This window comes from Lytechinus variegatus, chromosome 15, assembly GCF_018143015.1.
Source record: "Lytechinus variegatus isolate NC3 chromosome 15, Lvar_3.0, whole genome shotgun sequence".
Lineage (NCBI taxonomy): Eukaryota > Metazoa > Echinodermata > Echinoidea > Temnopleuroida > Toxopneustidae > Lytechinus > Lytechinus variegatus.
In genome coordinates this window covers 21,201,215-21,214,538 of record NC_054754.1, presented here as the reverse complement: position 1 = coordinate 21,214,538, position 13,324 = coordinate 21,201,215, and the positions used below count along the sequence as shown (strand labels likewise).

General features: G+C 36.2%; 1 protein-coding gene across 2 annotated transcripts in view; it reads right to left on the bottom strand.

Moving 5' to 3' along the window:
- Positions 1 to 13,324, bottom strand: part of LOC121428871 (serine O-succinyltransferase-like) — a 37,428-nt gene that overhangs the window by 9,267 nt on the left and 14,837 nt on the right. For both annotated transcript variants that reach the window (XM_041625740.1, XM_041625741.1), the window contains exons 3-6: positions 12,521 to 12,734; positions 11,601 to 11,713; positions 9,474 to 9,594; positions 6,763 to 6,842 (exon numbers count right to left, since the gene is read on the bottom strand). In XM_041625740.1, the coding sequence (XP_041481674.1) occupies positions 6,763 to 6,842; positions 9,474 to 9,594; positions 11,601 to 11,713; positions 12,521 to 12,734 (528 nt within the window). The remainder of the gene's footprint in view (positions 1 to 6,762; positions 6,843 to 9,473; positions 9,595 to 11,600; positions 11,714 to 12,520; positions 12,735 to 13,324) is intronic.

Sequence of the window (13,324 nt, the reverse complement as noted above, 5' to 3'; positions counted from 1 at the left end):
TCAAATTGCTCAGAATTATATTATCAATGCAATGATGTAAAAAAACGGTGTTTTTGCACTGTGTTAAGGTGTTACGCGAGGAAAACGCGCGCACATACGTGCGCGCGCGCAAATTTTTGAAATGCTTAAAATGACCTGAAACGTACTCTCGTTTGGTCAAAAAATGATTTTGAGCATTTTGAAATTTTGACGCGCGCGTACGCGCGCGTCGTGACCTCTAGGTGACCTTTGATGACATGACCTGATGACCCTTGACCTGAAGTTGATGTGATGTTAATTTGATTGATTTTTGATAATTGATAATGGAAATATGATTGATAATGTGATTTTACAAAATGGCGCCTAGATGACGTCATCATGACCTGATGACCTTGAAAAGCTTATTTTGACGTGTCCATGACAGATCCTATAGATGACATGAAATTCAATGAAAATGACCAAGTCCATTTTGAGATAACTTGGCGACAAAAAAATCCGTAAAAATAAATAAATAAATAAATAAAAATAAGAAAATTCTGACGAAATTAAGAGGTGATCTGTCATAGACAGACCACCTAACTAGAATTTAATTCGTCATGCGGACGAATTAGGTGGTCTGTCTTTATTCTCGCCATCATGATTTATAGACACAGATCTTCACGGATCAACACGGCAATGCCGGCATGATCCGGGGAGGTCCGGGATAGTTTTGCCCCAGATGACTGAACACGGCATCAACACGGCAGCTTCACACGGATCTACACGGATCATGCCGGCAGAGCACGTAGTCAACACGGACAAACACGTCAGCAACACGGACCTACACGTCAGCTACACGGACCAACACGTCAGCAACACGGACCAACACGTCAGCAACACGGACCTACACGTCAGCTACACGGACCAACACGTCAGCAACACGGACCAACACGTCAGCAACACGGACCAACACGTCAAATGCGTTATCCATTGAGCCACGATATTCCCCATAGAGATTACACGTAAGCAATTTTGAGAATTACAATTCAAATTTTGCAAGCGAAATACGGGCATGATCCCGGCATCTGATCAAAAAATGGAGGGCACACTTCCAATAGCCCAGAATCTCAGCTACAACATACTAAAAGCTCAGGGGAAACTGACAAGAAACAATGGAGATATGTCTCACGAAATAGCGGAATGTCGAATCTAGTTTTGAGAAAAAGTCATGTCCCATAGAGATTACACGCAAAATGAGGAAAAATGACATGCCTCTTTTTATCGCTGTTTTACGCAATGATGCGTTTCTCAAAACGAAAATTCATGTCAACTGAGGAGAAAGAGTACATTCTAAACTACAACATATCGAAATCCGGGCGAAAAACAATCTATATTCGAGAAGTTACAACCGAATTTGCATAAATTTGATGACGTCATTTTTGAAAAAATGAAATTTTTAGTTTAGGCGCCATTTTGATGACGTCATGATATAATTTAGGGACATTGATGACATGAAATCGAATCTACAACTCATACTCTATCGATATATGAAAAAAAAATGGGGGGTCAATGGACTATTTAAAGAGCTACAGTGAATTTTCAAGAGGCATGTTTTTGCCCATATATGGCCTATAGTGAGAGCTCGCGCGCACACGTGCTGCAAACTTCAAGGGGTGTTAATTTCGTCATTAATGGTCGTAGAAGGTTGATCAAGGTATCAAATTGTTCAAAATTTTATTATCAATGCAAAGATGTAAAAAAAACGGTGTTTCTGGATTGCGTTAAGGCGTTACGCGCGGAAGCGCGAATGCTTAAAATGACCTGAAACGTACTCTTGTTCAGTCAAAAAGTGATTTTGAGCATTTTGAAATTTTGACGCACGCGTACGCGCGCGTCGTGACCTCCAGGTGACCTTTGATGACATGATTTGATGACCGTTGACCTGAAGTTTATGTGATGATAATTTGATTGATTTTTGATAACTGATAATGGAGATATGATTGATAATGTGATTTTACAAAATGGCGCCTAGATGACGTCATCATGACCTGATGACCTTGAAAAGCTTATTTTGACGTGTCCATGACAGATCCTATAGATGACATGAAATTCAATGAAATTGACCAAGTCCATTTTGAGATAACTTGGCGACAAGAAAATCCGTAAAAATAAATAAATAATAATAAAAATAAGAAAATTCTGACGAAATTAAGAGGTGATCTGTCATAAATGACAGACCACCTAACTAGAATTTAATTCGTCATGCGGACGAATTAGGTGGTCTGTCATGATTTGTCATTCAGTGTCGGCTGATGTATGAAATAAATCATTTAGATATCATTGATAATCTTGATCGTAGACATCCTAAGAATAAGTTTTGACCATTACTAAATGTGATTATTGATGTGGTGATGACAATCGTCAGACATACATCTTCAAACAGATACATACAAGATAGATGATTATACCTCACGGATCAACACGGCAATGCCGGCATGATCCGGGGAGGTCCGGGATAGTTTTGCCCCAGATGACTGTGAACACGGCATCAACACGGCAGCTTCACACGGATCTACACGGATCATGCCGGCAGAGCACGTCGTCAACACGGACCAATACGTCAGCAACACGGACCTACACGTCAGCTACACGGACCACCACGTCAGCAACACGGACCTACACGTCAGCAATATGGACGAACACGTCAAATGCGTTATCCATTGAGCTAGCATATTCCCCATAGAGATTACACGTAAGCAAATTTGAGAATTACAATTCCAATTTTGCAAGCGAAATACGGGCATGATCCCGGCATCTGATCAAAAAATGGAGGGCATATTTTCGAAAGCTTAGAATCTCGGCTACAACATACTAAAAATTCAGGGAAAACTGACAAGAAACAATGGAGATATAGCTCACGAAATAGAGGAATGTCGAATCTAGTTTTGAGAAAAGGTCATGTCCCATAGAGATTACACGCAAAATACATGTGATATGAAAAAAGTAATTATAATCTGTTTTATCTTGCTAAATTTAAACTTTTATACCTTTAAATTATCATAAAGGATCATGTAAGAAGCGGCAAAAAGAAAAAAAGTGAAAAAAAAAATTCATCTTGTTCACCCCAGGACTCGAACCCGCGCCCTTTAGAAAGCAGTCAAAGCCACGATATTCCCCATAGAGAATACACGTAAGCAATTTTGAGAATTACAAGTCCAATTTTGCAAGCGAAATACAGGCATGATCCTGGCATCTGATCAAAAAAAGGTGGGCACACTTGCGAAAGCTTAGAATCTCAGCTACAACATACTAAAAGCTTAAAGAAAACTGACAAGAAACAATGGAGATATGGCTCACGAAAAAGAGGAATGTCGAATCTAGTTTTGAGAAAAAGTCATGTCCCATAGAGATTACAAGCAAAACACATGTGATATGAAAAAAATCAATTATAATCTGTTTTATCTTGCTAAATTTAAACATTTATACCTTTTAATTATCATAAAGGATCATGTAAGAAGTGGCAAAAAGAAAAAAAAATGAAAAAAAAAATCATCTTGTTCACCGCAGGACTCGAACCCGCGCCCTTTAGAAAGCAGTCAAAGCCACGATATTCCCCATAGAGAATACACGTAAGCAATTTTGAGAATTACAAGTCCAATTTTGCAAGTGAAATACGGGCATGATCCCGGCATCTGATCAAAAAATGAAGGGCACACTTACGAAAGCTTAGAATCTCAGCTACAACATACTAAAAGCTTGAAGAAAACTGACAAGAAACAATGGAGATATGGCTCACGAAATAGAGGAATGTCGAATCTAGTTTTGAGAAAAGGTCATGTCCCATAGAGATTACACGCAAAATACATGATATGAAAAAAAGTAATTATAATCTGTTTTATCTTGCTAAATTTAAACTTTTATACCTTTAAATTATCATAAAGGATCATGTAAGAAGTGGCAAAAAGAAAAAAAAGAGTGAAAAAAAAAATTCATCTTGTTCACCCCAGGACTCGAACCCGCGCCCTTTAAGAAGCAGTCAAAGCCACGATATTCCCCATAGAGAATACACGTAAGCAATTTTGAGAATTACAAGTCCAATTTTGCAAGTGAAATACGGGCATGATCTCGGCATCTGATCAAAAAATGAAGGGCACACTTGCGAAAGCTTAGAATCTCAGCTACAACATACTAAAAGCTTAAAGAAAACTGACAAGAAAAAATGGAGATATGGCTCACGAAATAGAGGAATGTCGAATCTGGTTTTGAGAAAAAGTCATGTCCCATAGAGATTACACGCAAAATGAGGAAAAATGACATGCCTCTTTTCATCGCTGTTTTACGCAATGATGCGTTTCTCAAAACGAAAATTTATGTGAACTGAGGAGAAAGAGTACATTCTAAACTACAACATATCGAAATCTGGGCGAAAAACGATCTATATTCGAGAAGTTACAACCAAATTTGCATAAATTTGATGACGTCATTTTTGAAAAAATGAAATTTTTAGTTTAGGCGCCATTTTGATGACGTCATGATCAAATTGAGGGACAATGGTGACATGAAATCAAATCTACAACTCATACTCTATCGATATATGAAAAAAAATTGGGGGTCAACGGACTATTTAAAGAGCTACAGTGAATTTACAATAGGCATGTTTTTGCCCATATATGGCCTGTAGTGAGAGCTCGCGCGCACACGTGCTGCAAACTTTAACGGGTGTTAATTTCGTTATTAATGGTCGTAGAAGGTTGATCAAGGTATCAAATTGTTCAGAATTTTATTATCAATGAAATGATGTAAAAAAAACGGTGTTTCTGCGTTGCGTTATGGCGTTACGCGCGGAAACGCGCACGCAAATTTTTGAAATGCTTAGAATGACCTGAAACGTACTCTCGTTCGGTCAAAAAGTGATTTTGAGCATTTTAAAATTTTGACGCGCGCATACGCGCGCGTCGTGACCTCCAGGTGACCTTTGATGACATGACCTGATGACCCTTGACCTGAAGTTGATGTGATGTAAATTTGATTGATTTTTGATAATTGATAATGGAGATGTGATTGATAATGTGATTTTACAAAATGGCGCCTAGATGACGTCATCATGACCTGATGACCTTGAAAAGCTTATTTTGACGTGTCCATGACAGATCCTATAGATGACATGAAATTCAATGAAATTGATCAAGTCTATTTTGAAATAACTTGGCGACAAGAAAAATCCGTAAAAATAAATAAATAAAAATAATAAGAAAATTCTGACGAAATTAAGAGGTGATCTGTCATAAATGACAGACCACCTAATTAAAGTTATTTAATTTGAAGTTCGGCTTAATGTTAGGAGTAAGCAAGCCCTGTGGTCGACTCGGAATCAAGTCAAAATCGGCGTCAAGTCGCAGCTGATGATCACGTCACTACGATATTTACCTCAATTTGCTTTTATTCCTTCAGGGAGGCTCGAACTAGACTGAATTTTGGCTTCAGAAGTCCTACAACTATTCTGAACTCTGATTACTAAGATTTTATTGGTTGGAATGTTCTATCAAATGTTATAATTTTTTTTTAAATCGGACTGCAACAAATTGTAAAGTGTGCACCGGACTTAAAGGACAAGTCATCCATACAAAAAGTTGATTTGAATAAAAACAGAAAAATCGCACAAGCATAACTCAGAAAATTTCATCAAATTCAGATGTGAAATAAGAAAGTTATGACATTTCACTTAATTTCACAAAACAGTTACATGCACATCCTGGTTGGTATTTAAATGAGGAAACTGATGACCTCATCCACTCACTATTTCTTTCATATTTTATTATATCAAATATGAAATTTTTAAATATTGTCCTCATTAACAAGTGAAACAACAATTAATTCCTCCCTGAACATGTTGAATTAGCCTTGTTTAATAGTATATGGTTCAGTCAAGTTGGTCCTAATTATCAAGTCTGTAAAAAACGAAATATTGTATAATTCAAACAATAAAAATCAAAAGAAATAGTGTGTGAGGGACATCATCGAATGTCTAATTTGCATGTCCCTGAGTTGTGCATATCAATGCTTTATGAAAAATAAGTGAAACTTTTAAATCTCATAATTTCTTATTTTACGCCTGATTTTGATAAAACTTTCAGCATTATGCTAGTTTGATTTTTCTTTCCAGGGTGTATTTCTTCAAATGGACTTGTTTCTGGGGTGGACCTTTAATCCCGGAGGGGCCACTTCCATTGACAAATGGATACCATGCGTGACCATGGGGTCTCGAAAGCCGCACCCTAAACACGTATTTTCCATATTCTGAAAATGCACCCCTGAACAAGTATTGGCGTGTGAAACCCCACCCTTAACAAGTATTGGAAACAAAACGATACTATTGGCAAGTATTCTCAGAATTGAACCCCTAAACAAGTACAGCGATATTTAAATTGTTATGTCACTGACGTCGGTTTTACCTTTCCTGGCTACATCATGGTACAGCCCCACCTCCCGCACCTTGCGCAAATCGTACTCTAAACACGTAGTGTTGACTGTTCGGGCAAAACGTACATCATTTATAAAACATTTTAGTCTTAATTTTTTATACCCTCGCAAATTTAACCCTGAACACGTAGCTTTACGATGCAAAATAGATACCCTCTTTTCACTATTTTAGTGTTTTTGACACCCTTATTACGTTACGTACGCTACATGCCCTATCTTGAAAAGGACATCATTCTACGTGTTTTTTGGTTGTGCATGGTATCCACTCGTCAAAGTAAGTGCCCCCCCCCTTTAGGCCTTTAAGGGAGAACTGAGATGACTTACCGTCCTATTCTTTGAGGGTAAAGAGCACCAGCCATGATGGAACACATACCTCCAAGCGAAGCACCTACAACAGCGTGGACCTTTACATAATGAACAAAAAATGAATAAATTGGGTATAAAAGGGAAAGTAAATTTATTCAATTCAATTCATTACCATAAATTCAAGCTCAAATTCAAAAGTGGTCTTTATTCACGATCAAACATGTTAACTGTCGCATATGAAAAAACAGCAGCAGCTGGAAAGTTTGAATTAACACGATAAATGACATAGTATTAATATACAATTAATGCACATTTATGAGTGTGTTATGACGATGCAGCACACTCGAGGGTATTTACAATTATGCGAAAGCAAGAGGCGCTTGCGCCGAGTGCTTTTGCATAATATTGTGAATGCCCGAGAGTTGCTTGCATCGTCACTAACATCACAAATCTTAAAAATGTTCATTAATTGTTTTATAAAACGGGTCGGCAAAAAGAATTTTTCATGGAAATCTTGTTCAAATCCCTCCAACTTGTGTACGATCGCACAGACGAAGAGATCACAAGACTATTATGACATCACAGGCGTATCTACTATGCGCGCCTAAGTATGCGCATCAAAATCCTAGCCAGCCTCTTTTACTGAACGCGTATCAATTTTTACGTGCTATTGGAACTAATGCTGCACAAAAATTGCATAGTGCTGCACAAAAAATGCACAGTGCTGCACGAAAAATGCACGACTGGAAGGTTGCGCATAATTAAAGCATGAACACGTGACTTGAATACGCACTCACCATTGGCTGCATCCTTGAACCCGTTTTATAAAAAACATTAATAAATCGAACTCAAAGTTGTAGGTGAAAGCATAGCAGATAATGAATGGAAGTAACAGAACATGAATGGTACATTTGAAAATACCTGACTTGATAGAAAGGAGACTGGCACTTTGTGCAAAATTTTAATGACATAGATGATTGTATGAGGGGGGGGGTTGACCACTGGTGACTGAGACCACACATGTGCGGCTCATGCCCCCTCCCCCCCCTCCTTTGAGAGTTATAGCAAATATTTGTAAGGGGAATATGTCGTTCGTACTCAAGTGAGGACTTCTTTTTTCCGCTTGTCAAATTTTTCCTGGAACCAAATGATATCCATTTTGTAGTGAATACTTTTCTTTTTTTTTGTCAAATTATTCTGAAAATAAATAATCTTTTTTTTCTTTTTTGTTGGGGGGTACTTGTTAATTTTTTTCTACACAAAATGCCCCCCCCCCCCTGGAAAATCCTGGATCCGCCCCTGCTTGAGTCTATGGAAAACATTTGTTACACTAAAATCATTGAGTCTCACATGGGTGTAAGTGGCACTGGCATGTCAGGATAAAAATTCCCCTCTTTATTAGCATCATTGTATGGTATCAATGGACTTAAATGCTAGTGACATCACTGAACTATTAAAGAGAGGGATCTTTGTTTCAAGTTTGTAAACCACTTTCCATTAAAAAAACACATTAATACATAAATATGAAGAAAAGCAATCACTTTTGACAAAAATCAACATGTAAATATAAAGGAAAAAGAAACAATGCAATTGTATCAAAAACCAAAATGTGTAAGGATACTGCAGAGGACAAAAGACTTTAAAGTTTGAACAAATTTAAGACATGAATTCAAGAAACAAATACATCAAACATGCACACTCCTTTCTTCAACAGCATCAATGTGACCGTCATCTAAAGCATTCTCAGAAAGAAGAATGTTTGTCATGTTACTACTAAATCGCCAAATATTCATTATTGATTAAAATGATAAAGGAGTCTTTGGACGCTATTTGAAGATGTTTTCTTGTTCTAACATTCTTTTGCAACACCATAACTTTTTCCTCATTGTTATTGTGGTGTCACAAAGGAATTTTAACGTCAGTGGAGAAAATTTGAGAAAAAAAAAATGGAATAAAATATTTGAAGGGCTCTTTCCATTATTACATGTACACACCATTTAATTTCCCTTAAAAGTGTGACATCACAGTGGAATTCTACCATCACTACAGAAATATGGAAGAAAAGAGGTGAGTGCGGATGTACTTCTATTTCGAGTGTATTCCAAATAATGTTTTATTATGCTTTATGACTCTATGGGCTGAAGTGATCACTGGAACACATTGGGTGATTTCAAGTCCAGTGTTGGCCTTGGTGTTAGTGTTGGTGTTGAAATTTGGATTGCTTCCCCTATCTCCTACACCTAATCTGTGTTTGTAAAACTGATCCAGTTTCATAAAGCTGTTCGTAAGTTAAGAGTGACTTTAAGAACGACTGGTGATCCTTTCTTACGCGCTAAACCATCGCCTATGGTGTATACCATTTACCAAAAGACATGATCACCAGTCGTTCTTAAAGTTGTTCTTATCTTACGAAAAGCTTTATGAAACACCCACCTGATCCAGATTACACTCTATTGACACCTCAACAACTTGTGAGTGACTTTTGGGGACCATCTTCATTTCATGTTTGGTGTTATAATCTTGCAAAAATTAACCTAACACCAACACCAAAAAGGTCAACACTGAACTTGAAATCCCCCATTACGTTCCACCACCGAGAGTGATGTTGGAGAGACTAAATATCTTCATGTGATTAACTTTTGAACTATCCTAAAGCAAGATTTCTCAGTACATATATACAGAACATTTCCCTAAAGTAATCCCATAAATGAAATATCATTGCTTTTCACCTTCTCTATCCCCAAGTGATCAAGGAGAAGATACTGTACTTTCACCATATCCTCAACGCTAATAATAGGAAAGGTTGTGCCGTAAGGCTGTCCGGTGATGGGATTAGTTGATGAAGGTCCCCTGAAAAAAAAAAACAAAAATGAAATATTAAAAACAAAAACCAAGCACATATTATCTAGCAGAGAAGCAAAATCCTAAACATATTAACACCCAACACTGAGCTTTTACTCTGCACCGACCTGCAATCAATCAGGACCTTAGACCAGGCAAGCTGATCTTTTTTTCCTTTTCTTTGAAGTGTATGATCTTCTTGTTACTTACCTTTTTTCATGCCAGTTATTACTACTGCTACTATTACCTTATTTTTTCCCATTAACTGTAACCAATCATATGTAAATAATGTGATTATAAAACCAATAAAACACATACTAAAAACATCAAGCACATAACTTGTTTGAAAAAATATAACGAAGTGGCTACCCACTCCCCCCCAAAAAAAAGATCCCTGCAACAAAAAGATCCTGCAACACATTAATGTTAATTATGTCATTGCTGAGGTGTTAAAACTGCTTGTACAGTACCTCTTTTTTTTTAGGGCAGCACAAAAAAGCTGCATTTTTATGGCAGGAACCGCATAATGTCTGAGAATAGTCTCCTAATTCCTAAAGAGAACTTTTTCTATAAAATCTTTGCAAAAAATAAAAAAAAATTGCTAATTTATGATATACTGTAACTCTAAAATCAAGCTCTATCGGAGCTAACCTAAATTTTTCTTTTTTAACTTTGAGGTACGAGGTTTTTCATACCCTAGCGGCATTGTATACTGCTGGTACTCACACACAACCACACAAAAATGCTTGTTATTTTATAATTTCAAAATCAAGCTTTACCAAGGCTATCCTCTATTTTTTTTTGAGTAATGAGAGTTTCCATACCCCAGCTGTGGTGTATACTGCTGGTACATGTACTTGTACCGACCTCTACATAATCTTTGTATATATAATATACATATTTGTATGCTAATAGTGTTACATGCTTATTTGGCAGAAGTGTTGTTGTGATCACACATAAAATATACAGTTTCTATTTTGTCAAAGCGAATGGCATTTATACCATGAAACATTACAGATATATGACATTTTTTTTTAAACAAATAAATAAGAACTTGCATCTGAATATCAAATGGCCTAGAAATTTCAAAACTCATGAGCACTATTAAATGGAAAGTTTCCCTGAAGTATTACATTTGTTGTAAAAATACCAGAAAAATAATAAAAAACATATATACTGATATACTGGATGTACAATAAAAATAATATCACAATTTTGTCAGAAAACAACATCTTTTTGATTTTTTACTACAAGACACGGGAAAGCTGCGCGCATATGATGTCAAAATTCAAACAATTAAAACAAAAACAATTCTAATAACTCTTTTAATATTTGATCGATTTTCCTCATCTCTTTCCAATGGTTATCATTTTTCTGCTATTTAAAAAAAAAAGAAAGTATTGCCAGGTGAACTTGACCTTTAAAGGACAAGTCCATCCTAACAAAAAAATGATTTTAATAAAAAGAGAAAATCCAACATTCATAACACTGAAAATTTCATCGAAATCGGATGTAAAATAAAAAAAAAGTTATGACATTTTAAAGTTTTACTTAATTTCACAAAACAGATAAATGCACACCCTGGTCAGTATGCAAATGAGGAGACTGATGATGTCATCCACTCACTATTTCTTTTGTATTATATTAAACGAAATTTTCTCATCTTTGTCAAGTGAAACAACGATTAATTCCTCCTTGAGCATGTGGAACTAGTATTGTTTAATACTATATGGTTCAACCAAGTTGGACCTTGTCAAATCTGTAAAAAATGATATTTTGTATAATTCAAACGATAAAAAACAAAGAAATAGTGAGTGAGGGACACCATCGTCTGTCTCATTTGCATGTCACTGAGTTGTACATATCACTGTCTTCTGTGAAATAAGCGGAACTTTAAATGTCATAACTTTTTTATTTTACATCCAGTGTTATGCTAGCTTGATTTTACTCTATTTATTCAAATCAACATTTTTCTGGGGTGGACTTGACCACTAAAAAAAAGGTTTGTTACTTACGTAGTACCATAGCAGCCCCCTATATGATTGCCACAGATGACAAAGTATTTGTCTGTGTCTATGGCGCACCCAGGTCCAATGAACTTCTCCCACCATCCTGGGGCTGTATTTAACTGTAAAAATATAATTATAAATAAACAAAATGAATACAAATATAAATAAAAGAATGCCGAATTCTTGCAAGTACCGTGTAATTTTAAGGAGGAATCTATCACTCTGGATGGAATTTTACAATTATTTATTATTCACCATTGTTATACACATATTGTTGTAGCATTGTGACCCAGAGGATTACTCTTCTGACTTTGAAACAGAGGGTTGTGCGTTCGAATCCAAGCCATGGCGTAATTTCCTTCAGCAAGAAATTTATCCACATTGTGCTGCACTCGACCCAGGCGAGGTGAATGGGTACCCGGTAGGAAGAAATTGCTGGAATGCTTGAGTGCCTAGGAAGCCCAGCTTAAGCTGGGGTAATAGCAATAACAGGGTCCGAAGGGAGAACAGTTTTCAGAACTGAAGTGGCTTCCCTGCGTAAATATACCTATATTATTATTAATATTATCCACATCAATATGACCTAGTCTTGTTGCACAAACTATGCCATTATGAATTACCATTATAGTACCCTGAACTCTGATTGGCTGCCAAGCCCTTTTACAAAGCCAAACGTCAGAACATTAAATTTGCTATAAAAATAAGAATTTACGCAATAATATTAACAATGGCAAAAAGAAGCTGCTGAAAACTGCTTATCTAAAAAAAAAGAGAGAGCCAATTGAGAAATATTAACAATTATGATGTTGAGTTTATAAATACAATCTTTTTCTTAGGCTACATCACATGATGCAGATGAAGGTAAGAAACTATACTTCTTTTAATTTTTGCCTTATATTACGCAAACAGTTGGAGACTAGTCTTACCGGGTGACTTCTGGCATGAGAGCTACTTGAAAGGCCGGTGAACACTAAAACCACGTTGCTCATGTCCCTGTTAGGCTTTCCCCAAGTCTCGTAGGCAATATTCAGCTCCGGAAGCACACAGCCATTGTATTTCAGGGCATAGGGCTCATTGTAATGAAAGTTCTGGTAGCCCGAGACTATCTTTTCGTAAGCAGGATCTGGACCAGAATCAGGTCTGAAAAGGAATTTGTAATAATCAATGTGCTATTCTTTGATTGAAGAACAATATAAACAAATATAAAAAAAAACATATTGTCAAGAACAGACAATTTTAGGCAGCTACATGTACATGTCTGCTTAGGACAGGGTAATAATTCTGTAGCATAATACACATACAGGAACATGTACGGGAGGTAATGATGGCAATACCCCCCCCCCCCCCCCCCCCCCGAAAAAATTAATTAATAAATAAATATAGATATAAAAAGAAAAGATAATACAATAATAAAGGCATTAAGAATGTAAAAACAAGATAAATACATAAATAGAAAATGATTTATAAATAAATAAAAAAGTACATATGAATAAATTAAATAAACAAATAGAAATAGAAAAAGAATAAAACTTTTTTTTTCTTCCGTGTTTTTTATTAACATCTTGAAAAAAAAAATCAGTGCTGCATCTACAAAGTACCATCAAAAGAATTCATATTCCATACTTTTCAACAAAAGGGGTGCCTGTGCTTATCAATATAGAAACCAAGTACTTTTGAATTAAAAAGTAATGAGAAAAAAAATAAAAAAGTAAAACCCCTACACAACTTTA